We start from the raw sequence: 24,742 nt of genomic DNA, 5'->3' as shown, positions 1-24,742 counted from the left end.
CGCGGCGCGCCTGCGCACTGAGCACGCCTCCGGGAGGGGCGGGGCGGCGAGCGCGCCGCTGAGATCACCCGCCCGACCTTAAAGGGGCCGCGCCCGAAACCCGCCGCTCGCCGCGGGGAGGTGGGAGCGACCTCGGTCCTCGGCTCGCACCCAACCCGGCGGAGAGTCGTCGCCCCCGCCGCAGTTCGAGCCCCCAACCCTGCCCACCACAGAGCTTCTGGGGCCGCACGGACAGAGTCCTGGGCTCCAAGCTCGGCCCCCGACACTCGCGGGCTCTCTGGCACTTCACTTTTCTTAACTGTAATTTCCTCCTCCATTAGGGCCTGTTTTGAAGATGGAACAATATATAATGGCTAATCGTCGAATGAAAGGTGCGCGTGGAATTGTGCAATTAATGCGTGCTGAAGCGCTGTCTGCAATCGCGGGAGGTGGAACTGCAGAGCGGAGAAAGACGTTTTCTTCCCCTTCCACTTCGCGGCGCTTCATTCGTGCCCCGCCTGTCTCCGGGCGGCCTAACTAGCAACATTTTTCAAATGTCATTCAAGCTCCCTACCCTGTTGCTGTTCGCCAGGTCCACCCCTTATCCAGGTTAACTGAAAAACAGAATCCAGCCAAGTTCTGGCATTGGTGTGTTCCAGATCCTCAGATGTATTTCTACCCCCTGCCCAGACTCCTACCCCATACTCTCTACTTAACACCCCCAGCTTGAGGTCCAGCAGGCATCTCCAAGTCTGGTGCCTCCCAAACACATACAAGCCTGCACCCTTACAGCCTTCCCAACAGCCCTTGGCAACTCTGGCTTTTCGGTGCCCAGGCCAGAACTCCTGGAGTCATCCCTGAATCCTTCCTCTCACCCCCTTACCCACTGGAGCGGAAAATCCTTGGCTCTACCTGCGAAATATATCTAGACTCTGACCTTTTCCACCTCTTCTCTGCTAACACCCTCATCCAGTGTCTGCCCCAGACTGTGTCAGTATAGGACCAGAGGGATTCTTATTTATTTATTTATTGGGGCACCTGAGTGGCTCAGTCGGTTAAATGTCTGCCTTCCATTCAGGTTATGATCCTGGGGTCCCAGGACAGAGCCCTGTGTCTGGCTCTCTGCTCAGCAGGGGAATCTGCTTGTCCTTCTTCCTCTGCCCTGCCCCCTGCTCATGCTCTTGAGAGAGAGAGAGAGAGAGAGAGAGAGAGCTTGTGACCACACAAGAGAGCATGAGCACCTGGGGAGTGGAGGGGCAGAGGGAGAACAAGCAGACTCCCTGTTCAATCCAGAGACAGTTGCAGGGCTTGACCCCAGGACCCTGAGATCATGACCTGAGCCAAAGTCAGTTGCTTAACCCACTGAGCCACCCAGGTGCCCCACTTAGGTAAGTCAGAACATGTCAGTTCTTCGCTCAAAAACGACCAGCATTCCCCCATTTCACTGGAAGTCAAAGTCCTTACAAATCCCTACAAAGCCTGGCTCCATTTAGCATTCTATCCATCCAGGCATGTCTGACCTCATCTCCACCTCTTCTTTCCCTCCACATTGACCTCTTGCTGTTCCTAGAACAAGTGGAGCACCCTCTGCCTCAAATCCTTTGCACTAGCTGTTCCATTTGCCAGGATGATTGTTTCCTCATATATCCAAATGGTCCTTCCCTCACCTTCTTCAAGGACTTGTTCAAATGTCCCTCACTCCATGAGGACTTCCCTGGCCACCCTAGTAAAATTGCCAAGCCCCTACATGCGCTCCTGATTCCCCTCTTATCATGCTCTATTTTTTTCCCATATCACCTATTTTCTATCATAATATATAATCTGCCTGTTTTTTTGTCTTCCATCAGCCCTCTAAGGACAAAGATGTTTACTCTTTTTGTTTCCTGATGTAATCCAGTACTTAATACAGGGCTGACACAGAGAACACACTCAAAGATTATTTGTAGCTTTAATGAATACCTTCTAGAAAGAGTCCTATAGAAAACTTCTTTCCCAGCCTCAGGTAAGAAGTTCCTCAAGGCTATCCCAACACAAAGAACAAGCCTACCAGCTGCATTATGATCACCTGTTTATGACTTCCCAGCTCTCCAGGGCAAAGTCCTTGTCTCAGCGTCACTATCTCTCGTACTTAGCATAGAAAGCTTACAAACCGGACACAATTCAACATCTGCTGAGTGTTCAGGCCAAACCACACCCAAATTCAGGTTCTCAGCCCCTCCTCCTCAAGGGTACTAACTCTTGGGTCTCAGCTTACAGAGGCCCTAGACTGGTGGGGGCAGAGACAAGTGGTGGGTATTTTTAGGCTTGGATTGCCAGAAAGGGTTTAAAGACAGAAGGTCACCTGGCCTGAGTGACACGGCAGATCAGCAGGTGGCACTGGAAGCCCTGGTTGTTTGCTCCCTGCCTTTCCTCATCCTCTCCCTCAGGCTTTCCAAAACAAAGATCAAAATGTATCCCACTTGTTGTCCCCTCCCTGCTCCATGCAACTGCCCATCATCCATCTAGGCTCAAAGATGCTGCTCTTATCAGTCCCTTCCCCCCTCCACCTGTGGGGCCACTGCCCCGATTCAGGTCCCCTTACCTCTGGACAATTATAACAGTTCCCCAGCCCACCAGTCACCCTATACCTGCCCAGTGGCTATAGAAAGCTGAATGTCTTTCTCCGCCTCCAGCAAATAGCTATTCTTTCCTTCAAGACCACATTTGAGGTCATCTTTTGATTCCTTCTTTATCCCCACCTCCTTCATTTTCTCCATGCTGTTTTAATTAGCTTAACAAAAAGTTAGAAATAATCTGAAAGTCACCAAGGAATAGTTAAGTAAATTCTGGTATATCCGTACAACAGCATACTTATGTAGATATTCAAATAGCCTCTTTATACATTTCTAATAACATGAGGAAATGATTAGGAACAATATTGAATAAAAAGGAAGTAATAGATTTGCATGACCACTTGGTTTGAACTCTGCAAAAAAAAAAAAAAGGTCAGAAGAGAGACTGAAAGAAATATGACAAAATGTCAACCGTGGGTCATTCTAAGTGGCAGGATTATTCGTGTTAGTTTGGTTACCTTCCCCCTCCCCTACCATCTTGTTTCTCTGTATTTTCCAAAGTTTGTTGGCAAAATAGCCTGTAATATCTTCAAAATAAGAAAAAGGTTATTCAAAAAATGATTTATTGTTCCCTTCTGTTTTATTCTCACTGTGCATCATGAATTCATTTGAATGCATCTGTCTCCCCCATCAGACAGAGAACTTCTCAATGGTAAAGACCAGATTAGACTATCTCTGCATTCAAAATCCACTCCTAGGGATCCCTGGGTGGCGCAACGGTTTGGCGCCTGCCTTTGGCCCAGGGCGCGATCCTGGAGACCCGGGATCGAATCCCACATCAGGCTCCCGGTGCATGGAGCCTGCTTCTTCCTCAGCCTGTGTCTCTGCCTCTCTCTCTCTCTCTCTCTGTGACTATCATAAATAAATTAAAAAAAAAAAAATCCACTCCTAGCATTTGGTAAGGGAGTGCAGAGAGAAGAGCCAAAGCCTCAGGAGTGAAAGCTGATGAGTGGTCCAGAGCCCAGAACTCTCCAGATCCATTTACCTGTAGCCTCTGTCTCCTACCTGTCCCCAAGGATGCAGTGGGAGACCTGGCCTGGAGCCCTGGAGAGGCAGCATGGTGTGGCAGGCAGAGCCCAGCTCTAGCTCCATTACTTCCTGGCAGTGAATCTTAGGCATGTGGCTTTGCCTCTCTGAGCCTGTTCCCCATCAGTAAGCAGGTAGAGAGTAATGAACAACCCATCTGGTAGGATTGTCCTAAAAATATACATATGAGGAAGCCTGGTGGCTCAGTGGTTGAGCATCTGCCTTGGGCTCAGGTGGTGATCCTGGGGTCCTGGGATCGAGTCCTGCATCGGGCTCCCCACAGGGAGCCTGCTTCTCTCTCTGCCTGTGTCTCTGCCTCTCTCTCTCTGTCTCTCATGAATAAAAAATAAAATCTTTCAAAAAATACATATATATACATATATATGTATATATATATGTATATATATATATATATATGAAAATGTCAGCACACTACTATGCACACAGCTGATGATTGTGCTCTGGTCTACAGAACGGGACTGCTGAAGCTCAACTAGCTTTTTACCTGAATTGAACCCTTTGGGTTGCAAACTGATTGAAATCCAATTCAAGTTAAACAAAGAAAGTGAATTTATGGGCTCAATTAGGAAGTGAAAAGCAGAGCTGGATTGGAGGCTTCACACACAGTCATTGGGACACTATGTCTCTCTGTCATATGTGTATGGGTACACAAACACATTTACTCATTCTCAGGTAGGCTTCCCCCGCCCCAACAAGAGCAAAACACCTCTTTCTCAAGAATTATCAAAGTTTTGTCTCAGGATTGCCTCTGATTGGCGCATCTTGAGTCATGTTCTCATTTCTGAGCCAATCCTTCTGGCCAGGAAATTCAGTGCTCCAATTGGCCAGGCCTAGACTGCCAAGCCAGGGGGTGGAGTCACCCCCCACCCCCCACCCCACAGGACTTTACCCTGTGCAGTGCAAACCACTTGGTTCAATTCTCAGCACCACCACTGACAGGCTGTGAGACTTTGGGCAAATCACTTAGCTTCTCCGAGCCTCAGTTTCCTCATCTGTAAAATGAGGATAATACGAGTACCCTCCTTTCAGGGCTGATGTGAGGATTAACTGAGGTAACACAAGTAAAGCTGTTAACACAGAGCCTGGCACATTATAAGCACTCAGTGTGTGTTGTTTTTAATGTCCTCAAATATAAACACAGAAGACCCTTTCTGAAATTCCTGTTCGGAATTGAAAACCTAAACAGGCTCAAATGGGATGATTTTGATTAAGCAAACCTGATTCAAACACGGTCACCCGAGAGTCCATTACCAGCAGCCGTCTTCGTCCGCTGCCTGGATCTTGGTCCTGCTGTTCACATAACCTAGAATACACTCCTCACTCCTACCTTCACCACATTTCCATTCTTTCCCTCCTTTGGGGTCCCTGATAAAACATCAGTTCCCCTGCATATGTCATTAAGGGGGGGTGGGTGGAAGGATCTAAGTACTGGATGTCTCATTTATGAAAATATATATGTGCATGTATATTTGTGGGGGGCGTGCCTGCATGTGTGTGTATGATTTAAAATACATAGAAAATTTCTGGAAGTCAGGAGAATAGTGGTCCTATAAATGGAAGGCAAAGAAGGACTAGATCTTAATCATCTTTGCATTCCCAGAACCTGACACACAGGGGCTGGCATTGGTGTGCTCTTCCTCACCTGTAGCACGACTACTATTTATTGACCATATACTATGTGCAGGCCATGTACCAAGCTCTTATTATCTCATCAAGCAGCAGTGACCACCATTTAGCAGATGAGGAGATGTCGGTGACATGAACCCAGGACCCATTCCAGCCCCCACAGGGATTAGGAAAATCAGACAGCAAGAGAAAATGCTTCTGACTTCACACAGCCTCTGCCTTAGTGGTGGTGATGTTCAGGCCATCATTGACCATCAGCAAGCAGAATGAGGCCATTTCTTGGAGAGGCCACCTGGGATTGTGTGTCCAAATCGGGGATGTGGCTGTTGATAATTTGCAGGCTGCTTTGGGAAAAGCCTGAGTTGGAGACACAGGAGAGAAGCTTCTTTTTCTGTCTCTCAGTCACGCACACATATGCACGCACACACCTGTCTTTCTGATGTAGGCGGGGCCAAGTCCCACTTCTAATTTACCTAGCCAAAACGAACAAAAACAAGCAAATGAAAACAGGCCAAAGAGGTTTTACTGCCAGTTTCCTTGGGGTTCCTAGGAATGTGTTTCAGATTCTCTACAAAATCCCAGGTTGCAGCCAACTATCCTGGAGCGCTGCCGCCCAGCAGGGGAGGTCCTCTGCAGGTGGGAGCGGGGGCAGGTAGGCAGCTAGGGAAGCGGGGGTCCAGGGCTTTCTCAGAAAGGCTTTAATGAGAGGGAGGTGAAGAGGAAACAAGAGGCCTGGCTGTCAGCCTCGGAGCTACAGTGACTGGTAAACCCGGATGGGACCACTTCAAAGGGACCTCACCTTAATCATAGGTGCTTTGAAGAGGCTGGGATGAAAAGCCTCAGAGGTGTCATTACATGCTGTTCCCCCAGGGGCCTGCAGGGGTCCCCGGGCTGCCTCCCCGAGCCCCAGGGCTGGCTCTCCACTCTGCTCACCCCCCGCAGCTGGCGGGCCTGCTTCCCCAGCCCCGCAGCCTCTCCCTCGGGGGGCAGCCCAGCCTCGGTGAGGCCGAGCCGGGCTGGGCAGCTCCCTGAACCTTGCAGGCTGCGGGATGCAGCCTCACCCAGTCGGGAGGACAGAGATGCTGTTGGAGAGAGGCTAGGGTGAAAGAAGAGGTGGCAGGGAGGAAGGGAGAAGGGGACTGGTGTCACCATGGCAACGTGGATCCTGCACCCTGGAACCCTTCTCCCTCACTGGCCACAGGTCCCCAGAGGAGTGTGGCTTGAGCCAGAGGCACACAAGCCAGGGCTTGGAAGGTGTTTATCCCTTGGACTGACTGACTCGTTCCTGTGGGCGCCTGTGTGGTAGGCTCTGGGAAGGAGGATGTGACGCAGGGCTCAGCGGCGTTCTCAGCTCTATGCCCATATCTGTCTCTCAACTAGGGCACAGATGGGGGAGCAGCAGACGGAGAGGATATTGGAGTAGAAGGCTTTCCCCTTTGCTCAAGCGCTGCTGGAGCCGCCCCCCCCCCCCAGCAGGCTGCGGGGGTGCCCCCATCCATTCCTCTTGGGAGGCCTGAGCTGGGGGGGCAGCGGACTGCAGGAAGGAATGGAGCCAGTGTGCCACTGCCCAGGAGGGAGCAGCGCAGTGGTATGAGCTGGGCTTTTTGCAGGGGAAATGAGTTGGGTGGAAGCCCTGCCCCTCCTTTTGTCCCAGACTAGGTTCTCCTTGTGCCTCTTCCCCTCCCTTCCCAACCTGCTGCAGCCAGTCATCTGTCCCCCTCCTCAGGGGCTCCTTGGCCTCCAAATACTTGCACACCGGTTCGACCCTCAAAAACCACTTCTTCCCACCTGCCCACCCAAGTAGGTACTGGCCTGGGCCTTCCTCCTCCTGTCAGCCTCCTGGGTGCACGGCCTCCTCCCATTCCCTGCTTTGACTCTGTCCCCCAGAGTCAGAAGGTCACTTATTGAGACAATCCTTCTAGAAGTGGTGTCCTGCATCGTCATTATGGGCAGTTATGGGCGTGGGGGAATGTTGAATGGGAAGGGGCTTGAGGGAGCTTGCTGGGGTGCCGCCAGTCGCCTATGTTCTCATCAGGTGGAGGTTACACAGGTGTATAGAAACAGAGAGCTATGGAGCTGTACACTTAATATATGCGCTTTTCCCCTAAATTATATTCCAAATAAAAAAAGAACTAGGGTGAAATGGTCAACCAGAACCTTTTTTTTTTTTTTTTGGCAACCTCACCCCGCCAGCCACTGCTCTTTGGAGGCCAGCCACTGCTCTTTGGAGCCAGGGGACCATGCCCTCCTTCCTGGTGCCCCGCCCCCAGCTCTGCTCCTCTCCCCTGGGGCCGCCCCCCTTGCTTTGGAGCCCAGAATGCACCTGTCTGCCACCTGCTTTCTAGCTTTCTGTGCGTGGTTCTGTGGTGCGCCCAGGCACCTGGGTAACCTCAGAGCCTCGACCCCCCCCTCTCTCTCAGACGGCTCAGAACAGACTGTGTTCTGACATGGTTTAGTCATCCTTGCCTTCTGGAAGCCTCCCACCTGGGTTGTGACCACGACTCCCTAAAACTCCCTGTCTCCTTTCTCTGTCCTCCAGGCTCCCTGCCCACTGTTGCCAGATTCACATTCCTCAAGTTCACACCCATTAGGCCCTCTTCCCTAATCAGTCATTTCTCGCATTGTAGGTGCTGGCAGATGGAAGTCAGGCAGGCAAGTAGGCACTGAAGTTGTGGGACTAGTGGGGAATTACTGCTTCTGCATAGCATGGTGATTCCCGTCTTACAGATAAGAAAACCAGAGCTCAAGAATGAGCTGCTTCAGCTAAGAACAGCCTTCTGCATCCCCACGTCTACAGAATCACCTCTGCCTCCACTAGCATCCGCTGTCTGGATCTTCTCCTTCCCCCTCTGTGCTTGGAATATCAAGCTAGTTTCTACTTCTGGGCCTTTGCACATGCTATTTCCTCTGCTGGGAATGACTCCACGCCGCCCCCCACCCCACTTGTCTCCAGTAAACTGCTACTCACATTTCAAGGCTCAGGTTAAGTATCTCTGAAACACCTTCCTTGAGGACACCAGACACATTCCCTCCCTCCATTGTCTCTAGTTCATTTTGAGCATCTCACACCGGATGCTGTATTGAGATGAACCATTTGCTAGTGGGTCTCTCCCCCCACCCACTAGGCTGAGTCCCTGGAAGCCAAGGTGACATCTCATGTTTGAAATGTATAGTTGGGCAGCCCTGGTGGCTTAGCAGTTTGGCGCCGCCTTCAGCCTAGGGCGTGATCCTGGAGACCTGGGATCGAGTCCCACGTCAGGCTCCCTGCATGGAGCCTGCTTCTCCCTCTGCCTGTGTCTCTGCCTCTCTTTCTCTCTGTGTCTCTCACGAATAAATAAATAAAATCTTTTAAAAAAATGAAATGTATAGTTACCGTTACTAAGCACTTACACAGTGCCTATCGTGGAGGCTAAAGACATCGGCCACGGAGCCAAGCAGGTTTCTCTGTGCTTCAATGTCCTCACCTATAAAATGGGCATCATTATACACCAACCTCATAGATTATTATGAGCAAAGGGTTGGGAACCAGGCGTGGCATGGAAAGCCCTCAATTATCTCAGCCCTTTCATTCTTCTGTGGTCTTATTTAATCCTGCCACCCTCTGAAGCAGGTATTATCACCCCCATTTTACAGAGGAGAAAGCCAGGACCCAGACAACACCCAAGGTCACAGAGGAGCCAAGCTGGCCCTCTGGACTCCAGCCCCATCCTCCCTATCCTCACCCCTGCAATCCACTCTTCCTCAGCCCAGCACCTGGCATCCCTGGCACCCATACAAGCCTAGTCAATGTTTGTTTGTTGCATGAATGAAAATGATTCATCAAGTGGCATGTTTGCCCCCTCCAGTCTGGGCAAAATTTCTGGGTGATTATTTGGCATACTTAATAAACTGTTTGCATGGTTGACACATCCTGGTCACCTCTAGCCTCAGATAAATGTCACTTCCTCAGAGACTGTCAGCCACCACCCACTCCCATGTACATTAGCTCGCCAAGTAAGAAACAGAGGAAGAATGAACGAGAGACCAGTGAGGATCGTGGGTAGGAGGAGACAGGGTGGCAGGCCAGGAACAGGAGTGAGTCTCTGATTATGTTTCATATAGTTTGACTTTCAGATATGTAACATCTCCAAAAAAGAAAATGAAAACACTGGGATGGGGTGGGGGAGTACTCACTCATTATTAAAATCAATACAATAACCACAGAGAAAAGAATAATTTCACATTACTTCTGGGCACTGCACTCGGACAGTGCACCCTTAGTGAGATATATTCCAAGGACAAGAAAACCCCCCCAAACTGTAAAAACACCTCTTTACCCCATAGGTATGTTTACTAGTAATATTAAAATTGTAATTTTAATACAATACATTAGTGTTACTAGGCACTAAGATTTTTGCTGCAGAAGTATGTATATAAGACTTTCAAAAAAGATGAGCTCCTTCTATTTTCCCTCAGGGCCTGTAGTCCTTTATGCCACTTACTGTTTTGAGGTCAGATTCGCTCCCTGAAAGATCCTGAGGGGAGCCCATGGAGAGCTGGGGGTGGGGGGTGGGGTCACTAACTCTCCCAGACAGGCTTTCCTGTGCTTGGCTCTGGGGCACTGCCCGTACTTTCAGGCCTTCTGGTATTCCTTGGCTTTGAGTAACACACTCCCCTCTCTGATGGTTGTGAATTAGAACCCAGCTTTGCCTAAGCCTTCCATTGAGGGGCAGCAGGAGACCCTTCCCCAGGCCCGAGCCAGGCTATGTATGGGGTCCCAGGGTCTTCAAATGTTAGCCCTGAAGGGATCTTAATTCTGGGGGTATTGAGCTATGCCGAGGACTTCAGAACACCCCTGGGGAACCAACCTCTCAGAGCCCTCACCCTCTCCCCAGACTGGGCCGTCAGCTGGCTTTGCTCTTGCCTTGCAGGTTGATTATGGCAATACTGGCTCTTGGGTTAATGAGAAGTTGGAAAGTAAAGTGTTGGATAAAGGTAAACTGACAGATTCTTCTTGAAGCCAGTGAGACACAGGAATGCAAGGCCGAGGGCTGCTCCTTTATCAAGGCTAGCCCAAAGGAAGCATTGCCCATGGGCACTGGTGCAGAGTCAGCACCAGAACCGGCCTCAGGGACCCTCACTCATAGGGCTCCCTGGCCAAAGGCAGGGTTCGAATCCTGGTTTCACTGCTGGAGAGCTGGCTGTGTGACCTTGGGCAGGTTATTTTACTTATGCACAGTTTCTGCATCTGAAGGTGGGGAGATAAATAGGGCCTCACTCTCAATTCCTATGTGAATAAGATCACCTTGTGAAGAGTGCGTTGAGCCTTCCTATGCAGTGTGGTCCTGGGCCAGTGGTCACCTGGATCCTGTGAGGATGAGAATCCTCAGTACCCTCTGGAGTCAGAATCTGCTCTTGAATGAGGCACCAGCTGTTGTCAAACACTGGTTTAAAATAACCCGAGGGAGGTGCTGATCAATGCCCAGGGGGAATCACCTCCGCTACACACCCCCCCAGGCCTGCTGGGGAGAAGCACCCAGTGCAAAGAGGTGGACCAAGGGCTGCCCATGTCACTTTATCCTTTTCTACTTTATTACTTCAAATTAACAACCACAATAAAGCTCAAAAAAGTCCAATATTTACACAGGAAAAAAGTACAAAATTCCCCCCAAAGTTCTTCAGTATTTTTTTTTCAGTTTTTTAAATTACAAAGTAATAAAAAGCTTTGCTCTTTAATTAAAAAAAAAAAAAGAAAAAGAAAAAAAAGGGGGAAAAGAGGTAAATAAATTAGGAAATACACACACACGGAGAAAAACAAACAAAAATAAAGTAAAAATGGGTGTTACCTAGGAGGGGTGGATAAATCCAGGGCCCAGCCCTGACCCCAGGCTGCTCCTCAAGAGGCAGAACCCAGGGAGGGTGGGGCCCCAGGTGCCTCGGGACTGGAGAATTAATTTATAACCCAGGAGCCGGATGCTTTCTGGAAGTAGTCTCCATGGATTCTGCCCTAAGACCCAGAAGGGGAGGTGGGGGCTGCCACAGGCTGATGACAGTTGGGGGTCGGGAGTGGCAAGGGCCCTCTGCCCTTGAAGGACATGGGAGTCACTGCCTACCCCCATGTCCTTGTTAGGAGAATAGAAATTCGGCCTGGCAGGTGGAGCAGGACACCCGCTGTCCCAGGAGCTACAGACACAGACACACACGCACACGAGGAATCGCAGCCCCCAGCACCTCGCCACCCATTCCTCAAAGTCTTCTCGGAGAGGCAAAGAAGAGACCCAGACGCTCAGGGGACATTGGAAAAAGCCCAACGCAGGAATTCAGCCACAGTCATTTCAGGGCAGTAGGGGCTATGCGTGTCTCCTGGGGTCCTGAGGCTCAAGAGCACCCAGTGGGATCTGCCTCCCACCAACCAAACCTTTCCCCCAGTTCCTCGGGCCACCTCTCGATGGCCCGGCCCGTGAGGACCAGCTGCATCTCCAGCAGAGAGACAGCCCCTTCCAGCCGGTGTCTGTGTTGGCTGGGGCGGGGCCATGGCGTCTGGCTCCTGTAGCCCCGTGTCTGGGGAGCATTTGGCAGCCTGAAGGTTGTGGACAGTGGGAAACGCATAGGGACAAGAATCCTCTGTGCTGAAAGCATCCCATCTTCTTGCCATTGGCAAAAAAAAAAAAAAAAAAAAAAGAAAGAAAGAAAGAAAACAAGAAAAAAAAAAGAGGAAAAAAATAAAAGAAACAAAATCCATCGTCGGTTTTATGCTGGGTTTTTTTTCTTTTTGTTCTTTTGAGTGGTTTTTTTCCCCATCTTTTTGTTGTTGTTTTTTAAAAGAAAATACAGTGAAGACACTAGAAGGGGGAGAGAAAACAGATGAGGTGCACGTCTGCCTCTGGCCACCCATCTGCAAGACCACATGCAGTTCCCACTCTCTTGTCCCCAGGCTTTGAGCCGGTCCCTCTCCGGGGACAGAGTAGGTGCTCCATATTCATCGGAAGAACACAATCTCTCTCCCTCCTCTGTCCTCCTGGTAAGCAGACACACCTCGGCCCCTCACCCCCACCCCATAGAAAGAATAGAAGGACTGGTTCCTGGACCTGAGAGTTGACATAGGTAAGCCCTACTTATATCCCAGCTCTATCTGTGGAATGAATTTCTGCAAAGTAAATCATGCTCAGGATGTCCTGGTTTGAGGCCAAGCTGTGAAGCCCCCTAAAATGTACAGATTCCCCAGGGAGCTCATCAGCATGTCCCCTCCAACTACCCCCAGAGAACCTCTGCTTCCCCAAGCTGGGCCCCAGAGCAGAGACCTGCTGTTCAGCACCTCAAGCCCGCATGTGGCCATGGAAATCTCATCAAGGTTCACATTGGCCAGAGGGCTCATGGTGGCCACCAAGGGCCTTCTCTTATAGCAGAGAAAGTCCTAAGTCCATGACCCCATTCTAAGTGCTTTGTGTGAATGACGAGTTTAACAGCCCAGGGGCTGAGGCAGGACTGAAACCCCGGGGGAGCTTGTCAGGGTGTGGGCCCCAGGGCTGTCTCCACTAAGAACTAACTTTGCAGATTGTTTTAAGGCAAGGTGGGGCAGGATGGAGAACTGACCTGAGTGAGGGCAGAGGAAGGGTTGTCCAGCAGAAATTAGCTGATGTGGGCTGGGCCTATTCAGAGCCTGAGTCAGGTAGCTCCAAGGTAAATTCTTTTGGGAGCTTTGCATTTGGGGGATCCCTGCCACTCCCCCCCACCACTCCATTACATATACTCATCTCCTCCTGGGGCCATGGGTGTTTCTAGGCCTGGCTGGGCTGCCTCTGCAGCAGATATTGACTCACCTAAGCAAATACTGGTCCGATGGTGGCTCCTCCTCACTTCCCGAGATGGTCAAATGGCACGCTTGTCTTTGGGAGGAGAGGCACAGAGGTGGATAGGGGATAAGGAGCTAATGATGGCAGTGTGAAGCTCCATGTCCACCCCCACTGCCCCTGGAGCCAAGGTAAGGGGTATGTGATCCCAGTGACCCTAGGACGTGGCTGCTGTGTAGACAAGCACACTGCCCAGAGGCAAAGCAGCCAGCTCTAGACCCACCGCAAGTCGGGGCTATCAGACTCGCAGCTTGTGGCCCGTCCTGAGGCTCACCCACCCCAGGCAGAAGGACCAAAGCAGGTCTCCCGCCCACCTCTACCAAGACACCATCCCCGGGCAACCACAGACTCTTCCTTCCTGACTTTCCTAGTCCAAACAGGGCCCTAAGTGGGGTCACCAGCAGAATCTGACCATTCCTCAAATCCTGTGCTGAGCAGGACCTGAGGGGAAGGGGGTTTCCTGATGGCAGGGACCACCAGCCCCTCCTCTGTGAGCTCCCTGCGGCCCACCCGGGCTGGGCCTTGGTAGTAAAGGGGGGATCCCAGCTCTACCACCTGCTGGGGGGCAAGCTACTTCTCTGAGCCTCAGTTTCCTCTTTGCTCAGTGGGGCTAAACCCACTCAGAAGATTAAATGAAGCCAAGTTTCTGTTCAACAAAGGGGACTGCTCCAAAGTCATCGGGGAGGTAAGAACAGAAGTTCGAGCCCGATTCCCTCCAGACTACAGCCCTCCAGTGCAGCGGTGAGGTACAGTGGGGCTGGCATGGGTGCAGCTCACCTGTGAGGCTGAAATCCGGGAGACCTCTTGCCGCCCAGTGAGGTCGGAGGATGAGACGTTGGCGGGTGCACCCCTGTGTAGTCTCATGCTCACCTTCCTCTCTCTGTCGACTCGTGAAATCGCCCTGGGAGAAGTGTTGCCTAGAGGGTGGGAGGCAGGGGGAGGCCACCCTCAGCGCCCAGGTCCCCGGCCGCCCCCATTCCCAGGCCGAGCCACCGCCCAAGATCCCTGCTCACCAGCTTGCTGGATGCGGGAGGCTGGGGTGGAAGCTGTGGGCTCGGCAGCACTGCGGAGCCGGTTGGCGGTGGCCCCCGTGGGTGGGCCAGGGGGCAGGGCCCGGGTCGCGGAACCCCGGAGCTGCCCCATCCTCTCCTCGCGCTCGTGTTCTCGCCGCTCCCGGTCCACATCCTCGGGGTTCCGGGCCGCGCCCTGTTGGGGTGAGAGGAGACCTGGTCAGCCCTGAGAGCTCAGGGGGCTCTGAGATCCAGCACTCCCGCCAGGCAGAGCATGGGGAGGGAGGCCGAGTGGGCACCTGGGGAAGACACGGCTCAGAAACCCTCTGGCCCAACCTCCTCCCCACAAGGCAAGGAGCCCGAGGCCTAGAAATGACCCACAATCACACAGGACAGAGAAACAGAGCCACACAACCGCCCAGAGGAAGGAGATAGCTGGGTCTGAGAAGCAGAGCAAGGTCACTCTGCCCTGGTCTCAAGGGGCTGAGGCAGAGCCGGGAGGAACAAAGCCCCGGAGTGTGCAAGGGCACTCCCTGACGCTCCCAACCTGGGCCCCTACTGTGTTCAGAAGCCCTCAGCTCCTCCGAGTTTCCAAACAAGCAGGGCAGGTGTTCAGAGACCCAGGGAAGGAGTAACAAGGACAGCTAGAGGCAGGGCCAGGACTTGAACCAGAGCGACAGCTGGAGGACCTCATCAAAGGCTGTTCTTCTCCTGTCCCTGGGCCTGGCAATGACATCTGGCAGGTGCTGGGGGGCAGGCAGAGGTGGCCCTGAGACAAGAGAGGAGCTCAGGGGAAGCTCAAGGAAGAATGGCCAGATGCCCCGTGGAGAAAAAAGAGGCCCGATGGGCAGGCTGGGGCGGAAGGGTTCTGTGAGCCCCCCAGGCCTGCCCTCCAGCTGCTGCCACCCCAGTGAAGGAGGAAAGGAGAAAGGCTCAGAGAGAGGAGCATGGCACGGGAGCGGCACCTGGCCGCATTACCTAGTTGGTCCTGGGGTCGTCCACAGGGAAGGGCGGGGGGCTGGCATGAGGGGGGCCGCATCTGTGGAGGAGAGAGCTGCAGGCTGAGTGGGGGGCCTGTTCACGGGCCAGGGGGTACAGGCTCCTGCAACCCTGTGCCTCTCCCAGGGAACTGGCTGAGAAGGCTCTGCTGTCCTTGGGAAATGAGGGCTGGGGGTGACCCTTGCCTATAAGCAACTCCAGAGATGGGCGGGTAGGGATCAGAATGATCCCTGAATCCTAGTGAGGAATCAAGGCCCCAAGAGCTCTCATGACCTATGTGGGGTCACACAGCTCAGGGAAGAGCCAGGGCTTGAATCCGGGCCTCTGCTGCCCAGTCCTACTCTGCAGCCCCAGAAGAGTTAGTTGGGAAGCACACCCCTGGCCCTTCCGCCCACAAGCCTGTCCAGGCAGGCCTGACCACCAAGGCCCTGCCTCTTGACTCCAGTCCCCGTCCCCGCATCCCCCCACCCCCACCATCCCAGGCTCCACTCAGCCCTGATAGGATGGTAGCGAGTCACTCAGCCAGGCAGGACCAGAGCAAGCCTGTGCTAAGAGCCCTGTGGGCAGGGCAGGGCTCATCCCCAGCCTGGGCCAACTGAGGCTGGTGAGCCAAGTGGTCCACTCTGAGGGCTGCAGCCCTGGGGTAAGCCACTGAGCAGACAGCTGGAGCCCCTGCCCCTGTGACCCCAGCAGGCTCGGGTCAAGGCCAGCCCAGAGCAGGAACTACTCTCCATGCACGTTTCCATCCAACCAGTAACGCCTCAAGAAATGCACACCGGGGAGGTTTCTTGGCTTTTATTTGCCCACAGAAAACACAAAAGATCAACATCAAAGTCACACAAGAATCCACCTCTGTCGTGCGGACCCCTGTCCTTGGCTACACTGAGTCTCCTGCTGGCCTGCTGGGTGGACCTCGGAATACAGGGGTTGTGGGTGCCGACAGCAATGTCCCGAGCTCCAGGGATCCGGGGGCTCCAGGGCCCTGACACCGAATGGGGTGGCCACTTCACGGAGAGAAGCTCTGTCAAGGGTGCAATCCTTCCGGCAGGAGTCCATAGCCCTTGGTGCCTGGCGTGGGGTCCAGTCTGTAGGGCGGTGCTGGTAATGGCACCAGGGGCCTGGCCTTGGGGTGAAGGCATGGACGGTCCCCATATCACATGTCAGATGCTTCCGCCAACAGGCAGGTAGAGACGGTGGAGTTCACCATGGTGGTGATGGGGTCAAAGGTGCCCAGGGATCCCATCCAGGACCCTCAAGTCAGAGATGGGTGCAGAATAAGGCCGGTGGCACCTCTGCTCAGCTTCTGACTCTAGAGCCTGCCTCAGAGGAAACCCCAGGAAGGGGTCAGAGTACCAGCCATGGGTGGGTGGGGGGTGCTCTTGGCCTGGGTTGAGATGAGATCTTGTCAGCTGTATGGTCCCATGAGAGGTTCTGTGAGAACCCATCTAGAGTACCACTGTCCCACAGAACTTTCTGTGATGATGGAAATGTTCACGTCTGCCTTATTGGACATGGTAGCCATCAAGCAAACACATGTGGCTCCTGACAACTTGAAATGTAGGAAATGCAAGTGAGCAACCACATTTTCAGCTTTGATTCCTTTTAATTAAAATTAGCCACACGTAGCCAGTGGCTACCATACTGCATGGTGCAAGCCTAGACAACATAACACCCGTTTCTTGGAGCTACACTGAGAGGAAGGGCCAAGCCCATCCCCACAGCAGGCCCGGGAAAAATTTTCTACACAGATGACGAGTGCCCAGTGTCCAGATGCCTTGAGCAGTGAACGCCCTTTGGTGAGAAGAGCTGGCCCCTGGCCCCTAGCCACACTCCCAGCTGGAAGGTCGGGGGTGAAAGGTGCCCTACTGCCCTTTGCCCACCCCCACCCCTCAGGTCCCTTGGCCCGTGGGACTGATGTTCTCTGCCTGACCTGTCAAACTCCTCAGGGAACAGTACTGCCCCAAGCCAAGAGAGAAGAGGGGCACCAGACCAAGTGCCGACCCCAGTGTCCAGGAGGATAAGCCCTCGGGTCCTGAGCATCTGGTATCCGCCACAAAAGGAGAGGCACACCAGCATGAAGTGCGATACAGGCTGGGGGCGTTTAATGAGTTCAGGTGCAACAGAGAGGCCACCGTCGGGGTCTTGCTGAGGCTGCTCCCAGTGCCCGTTCCCACCAGGCCCTCCAGGGCAGTGAACGTCATCCCTCCTTCAGGCTCTGTTCATCAGGCAGCTGATTCGTCCCCAAGAATCTCACGGGAGGGCCTTCTCCACCACTCCCTCTCCACCGCACCCCACCAACGCCAAGGGACACCTCCTCAGGCCTGGCCCCGATGGGCGCAGACACACCTGGTGACGTCAGAACTGGGGCCCCGGAGTCCAGACCACAGGCCAGTAGTTTTGGGGGGGCAGCTCCTCCACCTCCTCCACAGGCCTATCTGGAGGGCCCTGGGTGCCCAGGGGCGCCGGGCACCTGGAAGGGACAGAGAGCACAGCAGAGGCTCAGCCTCTTGTGCTTGCCCAGCCAAGCGGTAAATCTCGGAAAGGCCAGGCCTTGGTGGGTCCTTACCAGTAGGAGGGTGAGTACGTGGGCCCGGCCCAGGGACGGGGGCGGGGGCAGGGCAGCGCAATGGCTTCGTTGTCACGGGGCTGAGCCTGGCTCGAGGAAGCCCCCTTTTCCAGAAGAGATGTGAAACGAGACACACAATTTCACAGATTCCGGAGCTCCAGGCACAGCTGACGAACGCTCCTCCCCAACCCCCACCCCCCCAAGACCTTTAAAAGAGGGAGACAGAGCAACCGCCTAGCAAGACCCAGGGTCCCATGACCAGGAAGAAAGAAACCACAATGAACGGGTCGAGGCTGGCCAGAGAAGCCACGCTGAAGGCAGCCGCCTGGGATGTGCAGAACAACCAGAGCAGGGTGGTGTAGGCAACGATCAGGACAGCCGGGGGGCCCGCCAGCGCCATCCACGCCCCGCCAAGGGCACCGAGGAGGGACTCAAGGCCCAGCCAGGTCCTCTTGGGCCTGGCGGGAGGTGGTGTCCTGCCCAGGCCCTGCTGACCACAGCAGCACGTGCTGTCAGCACAGATGAGGTTGCAGAGGGGAGATCGCGGGGACTCTGGGACCCCAGCGACGTCGCTGGCGCTGTCCAGCTCATAACTCCCATTTTTCGGGAGCCCCACCCCCCACAGGGTCACTTTGGCCTTATGAGTCAGGGCCTTCCCCGTCCAGTCCCCCAAGCCCGCCTTGGCCTCCAGGTGACTCACGAATTTGAGCATGTTCCAGTCGAAGACGTAGTCATAGGAGAAGCCCTGCCGGTGGAAGAGGTTGCGGAAGAGCTGGCGCAGGTACGAGTAGTCAGGCTTGTCGTCGAACCGCAGGGAGCGGCAGAAGTTGAGGTATGTTGAGAACTCAGCTAGCAGGGGTCACAGAAAAGGCTGAGGTGAGGCCCAGCCTAGGCTCCCAGGGCCCCCGTAGCCCAGGTCGTCCTACCCACTCACCCACTATCCCTACAAATACTTTCAATCTCAGAGGGAACAAGATGATGATAGAGCTGAACTACGGTCCCTCTAACAGTGCTAAAACCCTCGCACGTCGGTGGGGAGAGCCTGGGAAGACCTGACTAGAACCAAAGAGCCGTGAATTATGAGCAAGTGCTCCCTTGCAGTTGGCTGGCACCACAGTCTTAGGCCACAGCTCTATCTGCTCTTGCCAATCATTCTGGGGACCACGTGCACAGGGCAGATCAGGAGGGATCACAAAACCTAAAGGACAGTCAAGAGCACAGTGGGAACTCCCAACATGACATTAGCCACAGGAGGCAAACTTCCTCCTCCAGAAAGCAGGGGTGGGGAGAGCCCTTGTGAGCTAGTAAAAAAATATATACTGGTCTCAGCCCCCATTCCTGCACAGAGCTCCGAAAACCCTTGTAAATCCCCAAACGCTAAGAGCACTAGGAGTGTCTTTTGTTCTGAAAAGGCAACTCTGGGTGGGCTCGTAATGGCTCCTGGATGGGTGGGCTGCTCACAAGAGCGAGCCATGACTAGAAGCTTCGAATTTTCACCACCCCCCCCCCACTTCTCTAGAAGGAAGAGGGCTGGAAAAGTAGTAATCGCTTTTGTTTACATGAAGAAGCCTCCATGAAAATCCCAACAGGACAGGGTTTGGACAGCTTCCAGGTTGGTGAACACGTCCCCATTCAGGAGGGTGACACACCCCAACTCCATGGGGACAGAAGCCCCTGTGCTCGGGCCCCTCCCAGACCTCACCCTATGTATCTCTTCATCTGGCTGTTCATCCACATCCTGTATCATAGCCTTTAATAAAGTGGAACACCAAGTAAGTTTCCCCAAGTCCTGTGAGCCGCTCTAGCAAATTCATCTCAGCCAAGGAGAGGGGCTGGGAATGTCAGACTCAGAGCACAGGTAGCAAGTCGGACTTGTGACCGGCATCTGGCGGGGTGGGAGGGAGTGGTCTTGTGAGATCGAGCCCCAAAAACCTGTGTGATCTGCTGCTGCCTCCAGGCAGACTATGTCAGAACTGAGTTAAGCTAGAGGACACCCAATGGGTGTCATGGAGACTTGCTTGGTGGAGGGAACCTCCCCCATGTGTGGTGAGCTAAAGTGTCAGAACGGGCATGTTCTGTGTGGGTGGTAAAGGAGGCTCGCAGGGCGAGGAAGAACTAGCTTTCCTAAAATGTAGCCCTTGTGAGATGAGGCAGGAGAGGGGCCTGAGCAGGGACAGCTAGTCTCTGACTAATGTTCTGGCGCCGGGGCAGTGGGGTCCAGTGTGGGCTGGGCGGCCTTGTCTTCCCCTTGTTTTCCCCTGCAGGGGGTCCCCAGCTGGCTGCTTCCCTCATTGGGCTACTCACAGGGGTAGCCTTTGCAGAGGACCTCAATCGGTGTCGACATCTTCTTCTCACTGATGCGCTCGTACTTCTGGCGCTTGGTGGCTGCTTTGAGGCCCTGCCAGGGCAGGGACCCTAGGTTGAAGTACATGAGCACGTAGCCCAGACTCTCCAGGTCATCTCGACGGCTTTGCTCTGCATGGAGTCGAGGACAGGGTGAGGGGCAGGGTCCACTGGGGCTCCACGCCAATGGGGACCAGGACCCTCTCCCTCCAGGACATGCTCAACTGAAAGGCACTGCCCCCACTCCCGCCAGCCCTCACACTGGCTAGCCGCAACTCCCAAATAGACACGGGTTATCATCCCTCCTACAGAAAAAGGCCTGGGGCCAAGCTTTCCCTACTCCATCTGGGTCTAGTTTCTCTAGTGCAGGTACTTATTTATTCAACAACTATGTAATAAGCACCCTGTTGCCTCCTCGCCAGCCCACATTGTGGACAGGGTACAAGTGTGGCAACAGACAGGGCCGGGCTCGAACCTGACTCTGGTCCTCTCTAAGCTGTGCAATGCAGAGCGGCCTCTGTTGCACCTGTGAGCCTGCGTGCGGCCCCCGCCCCCCACCCCCCCACTCTATGTGGCTGCTGTGGGGGCAAAGCAAGGCATGTTAAGGTGCTTGCCATGCCATAGCTCTTCTCCTGAAAGACTCAACTTTGGGGCAACAACTGAGGGGGAGCAGCCTGGCCAGCAAGCCCACGAATGCACGCACATGGCTTCCCGGGCCTTGCACACTCACCGATGCCCAGGTGGGTATTGATGGAGGCGTAGCGGGCAGTGCCGGTTAAGTTCTTGTTTTCCCGATAGGGGATGTGCTGGTGCGTGCGGGCGTCCCGATACTTCTTGGCCAGGCCGAAGTCGATGATGTACACCAGGTTGCCCTTCTTCCCCAGCCCCATGAGGAAGTTGTCAGGCTTGACGTCCCGGTGTATGAAGTTCTTGGAGTGGATGTACTCGATGCGGCTGATCTGGGGGAGGGAGCAGCAAGTCACTCAGCAAGTGGTCCATGGAGGGCACCCTGGGCCAGGCCCTGCACTGGGGCCTGAGGGCAGGGGTGGTAGGAATAGAAAAGAGGCATCTGTGGTCCCTGCCCTGGGGAGGGGAGAAAGATCTGTCTCCACAACTGCATAACATGATTTTGAGGGGCAGGTCAGAAAAGGCTTCCTGGAGGAAGTGACGTAGAGAGGAATTCTGAAAGGAGCGCACCGAGGCTGCTATGCAACAGGGACAGACAGCAAGGTTGGAAAGCTAACGGCAAGATCTAGAGATGAAGCCCGGTAAGGCATCTGGGCCTGGCCAGGAGAGACTGCTGCCTGGCTCTACACCGTCACCAGACTTGAGGAACTGGAGTTAGAGAGGCATTTCAAAGACTGTTCTGGCAACCAAAATTGTGGGGGAAGGGAGGAAAGGGTGGAGGACCAATGAAGCCTAAACTCAGGGGTGACAGAGCTAGGGCACAAAAGACAGGATTTGTCTCCTAGCTTGCAAAAGACACCAGAGTCAGGGGGACCACACAGACCCTTCCTTTAAATATTATGTCAGAAACTTGAATGAATGTGGGTATACACAATACGTCCTCTGGCAAGCGAGTCCTGTCTCTGGGTTTCAGGCTTCTGGAAGTCAACAGCTTCGTCTGGCTTGGCAGAGTATTTCCTAAACCTTTACTGAGTGTCACATCCTGTGAGAATCTGACAAACTCTCCTCTGCACACACACATTTAGTCCCAAATTGCAAGTGTTTGTAGACTCTGCAGGCCAGCTGCAGACCCAGACCCCTGCCTAACAAGAGCTCCACATATCATTCTGAGTCCAAAATTCTATGTTATATATATATATATATATATGTATTTTTTTATTTATGATAGTCACAGAGAGAGAGAGAGAGGCAGAGACACAGGCAGAGGGAGAAGCAGGCTCCATGCACTGGGAGCCCGACGTGGGATTCGATCCTGGGTCTCCAGGATCGCGCCCTGGGCCAAAGGCAGGCGCCAAACCGCTGCGCCACCCAGGGATCCCATCTATGTTATATTTTTAAAAAGGTTTCCTCCTCTGAGTTTGTAAAGGGCTTTAGGGCCCAAGGACTGCTTATCAGTGGGCCGTGTATCTGCTCTGGTCCAGGCACTGTGTGGTGTCCCTCTTGACCCCACAACAAAGGAGAGACTCCCACATGAGACAACTGATGCTCAGAGAGGCTTAGCAATTACCTACAGTCAGTCACACACTGGGGTGCAGCCCAGATTGTGTGATCACTGGCTTTAGAATCACCTGAGGGCAGGGTCCCAGGTCCTACTCCAGGAGCCCAACCCAGGAGGCCTAGAGATCTGCATTTAAAGCCCTGCTATATCGGGCAGCCCCAGTGGCTCAGCAGTTTAGCACCGCCTTTAGTCCAGAGCCTGATCCTGGAGACCTGGGATTGAGTCCCACATCGGGCTCCCTATATGAGGCCTGCTTCTCCCTCTGCCTGTGTCTCTCCCTCTCCCTTTGTGTGTCTCTCATGAATAAATAAAATAAAATCTTAAAAAAAAAAAAAAAGACCCCCCTACCCCCAATTCTACAGCCAATGGTCAAGGTCCCTGGTCCTGGTCTAGGAACCAAGCCTGCCCTATGTCCCTGTCACTGCCTCCTGCTGGGGCATACTCCAGTCGCAGGAGGCAGGGCTGGTATCCTGTGCCCAATGGTATGGTAGGGACTCACCATCTGGTCGGCCAGGAGCAGCACCGTCTTGAGGCTGAACTTGCGGGAGCAGAAGTTAAAGAGGTCCTCGAGGCTGGGCCCCAGCAGCTCCATGACCATCACATTGTAGTCCCCCTCGGCTCCGCACCACTTGATGGATGGGATTCCCACTGAGGGCCAGAGATGAGGGGTCAGGTTGGCAGCCCCCCACCCCCCGCATGCACGCATACACACCTTTGTGCACAACCCACCCCCACCCAGTGCTATTCAGGCTCCACCCCCAGGCCCCACCCAGCCCTCACCTCCTCCCTGCATCATCTTGTAGAACTTGCTCTCGATGTGCAGCTGCGGGTGCTTCGTTTTCACACACTCGAGCTTGATGGCAACTTCTTCACCAGAGGCAATGTTGGCACCTACCAGGGATGGAGGAGGGACACAAGAGACCTGGGTCATGCTCGGCCAGGCAGGTGGTCCCAAGCCACGGCTAACTCGGTGTCTGCCCCTAAGCAGCTCAGCACCCCTTGGGGAAGGCTGGAAAGGCAGCAAAGGGCCCAGCACCATATCCAAGGGAAGTGGAGCGGCTGCCGGCACAGAGCAGGCACCCGGCTCCTCTTGGGTGGGAGTGGGGAGGGGAAGGACGGAGGATCTGCAGACATTTCACAGAGCCACAGGATGATGCAGCAAGAAGGCCGGGTGTGAAGGGAGATGGGATGGGCTGCAGGAGGCCCACAGATCCGGGGGAAAAATAATTTTATCCTGGAGGGCGGGAGCTGCTGAGCTGGAGAGGAGTGAGGTCAGTGGGATATCAGGCTGAGGAGGAGAGAAGGGGGCAGAGCAAGGCTCTATCTCAAGAAGTCCCAAGGAAGACCCAAATCCAAACTGTGCCTAGCCTCAGTTTCCCCATCTCTAATACCAAGGGGGCTGAGATAGAGGCCTGGGGGCTAGAACGAGACAGGGCCCAGGTCTAACTATAGTGGCAATAACTCAAACAGTAGAGCCTTAGCACATACACACACAGCAGAAGGTCCAGAGAACACCAGCATTGGAAGAATTTAGGATAGGAGAAAGGATGGAAAAGATGAGCCTCTGCCATAAACGTCCTTGGAACAACAGGCTAGCCAGCTGAGAAAAGACACCACAGTTCACACCACACACCAAGAGAAATCCCAAGTGAAGCAAAAATTTGTGTGGAAAAAAGAAAAGGTGGGGCATAAGTTAGCACAGCCACTTTCCCTTTTTTTTTTTTTTTTAAAGCAATCTCTACATCCAACGTGGGGCTCGAACTCAAAACCCCAGATCAAGAGCCAAGGCACCTTAGCAGCCACTCTGAAAACCAGGCTGGCATTTACCTAGTGGAACTGAATACACACATAGCCTTGCCCAAGCAAGTCCACTCCCGAGTATAGTGCCCTTCAGAAACATGTGAGCCCCAGGAGCACAAGAATGTACACAACCCCCAACCACCCAAATGTCCAGCATCAGAATGGCTAAGCTGCGATGCAGTCAGAGAGAAGAAGGCCACTGGGCAGTGCAAAGTAATGGATACCAACTCCACGCGGCTGCTAGGTGGCTCCCAGCATCTTAAAGCTTGGTACGAGAAAGCGAGGAGCGGCACCATTCCTAAGGACCCAAGGTGAGGACAACCCAGTGTGCAGCAATAGGACGTGTGGCCAAACTGAATGCATCTCTCCACAGCGGGATGTTATTCAGCCACGGGAAGGAATGAAGGATCCACCACACATGTTACATTGATGAATCTTACAAATGTGCTACATGAATAAGCCAGACCCACAAAAGCACAAATCCTGTATGATTCCATTACAGGAAATGTCCCAAATAGGTAACTCTGTGGAGTCTGGAAGTAGACTGCTAGGAAGGAGAAAGAGGGTGTGTCTACTTAATGCACAAGGGGCTTTCTTTTGGGGTGATGAAAATGTTTTGGAACTAGGTATGAATGCTGGTTGCACAACAATGAGAATGTATCAAAGGCCATGTAACTGTGTATTTTAAAAATGGTTAATTTTGTTATGTGAAATTCACCTCCACTGAACAGGATTAAGTCCAAAAA

General features: G+C 53.6%; 1 protein-coding gene across 15 annotated transcripts in view; it reads right to left on the bottom strand.

Moving 5' to 3' along the window:
• Nucleotides 1–10,813: 10,813 nt before the first annotated feature.
• LOC121491223 (casein kinase I) overlaps nt 10,814–24,742 on the bottom strand; it is a 30,674-nt gene continuing 16,745 nt past the window's right edge. For 4 of the 15 annotated variants that reach the window (XM_041755842.1, XM_041755840.1, XM_041755843.1 and 1 more), the window contains exons 3-7: nt 22,977–23,087; nt 22,696–22,844; nt 20,742–20,970; nt 19,973–20,143; nt 15,883–18,517 (exon numbers count right to left, since the gene is read on the bottom strand). In XM_041755842.1, coding sequence (XP_041611776.1) covers nt 17,877–18,517; nt 19,973–20,143; nt 20,742–20,970; nt 22,696–22,844; nt 22,977–23,087 — 1,301 coding nt within the window. In that variant the 3' untranslated portion in view covers nt 15,883–17,876. Of the gene's footprint in view, nt 13,130–13,870; nt 14,011–14,106; nt 14,300–14,331; nt 14,873–15,081; nt 15,143–15,882; nt 18,518–19,972; nt 20,144–20,741; nt 20,971–22,695; nt 22,845–22,976; nt 23,088–24,742 lie in introns of those variants that run through there. The other 11 variants (XM_041755846.1, XM_041755848.1, XM_041755845.1 and 8 more) reach the window with 11 other exon arrangements.

Source organism: Vulpes lagopus, chromosome 5, assembly GCF_018345385.1.
Source record: "Vulpes lagopus strain Blue_001 chromosome 5, ASM1834538v1, whole genome shotgun sequence".
Classification (NCBI taxonomy): Eukaryota; Metazoa; Chordata; class Mammalia; order Carnivora; family Canidae; genus Vulpes; species Vulpes lagopus.
This window is presented reverse-complemented; position numbering and strand designations above follow the sequence as displayed.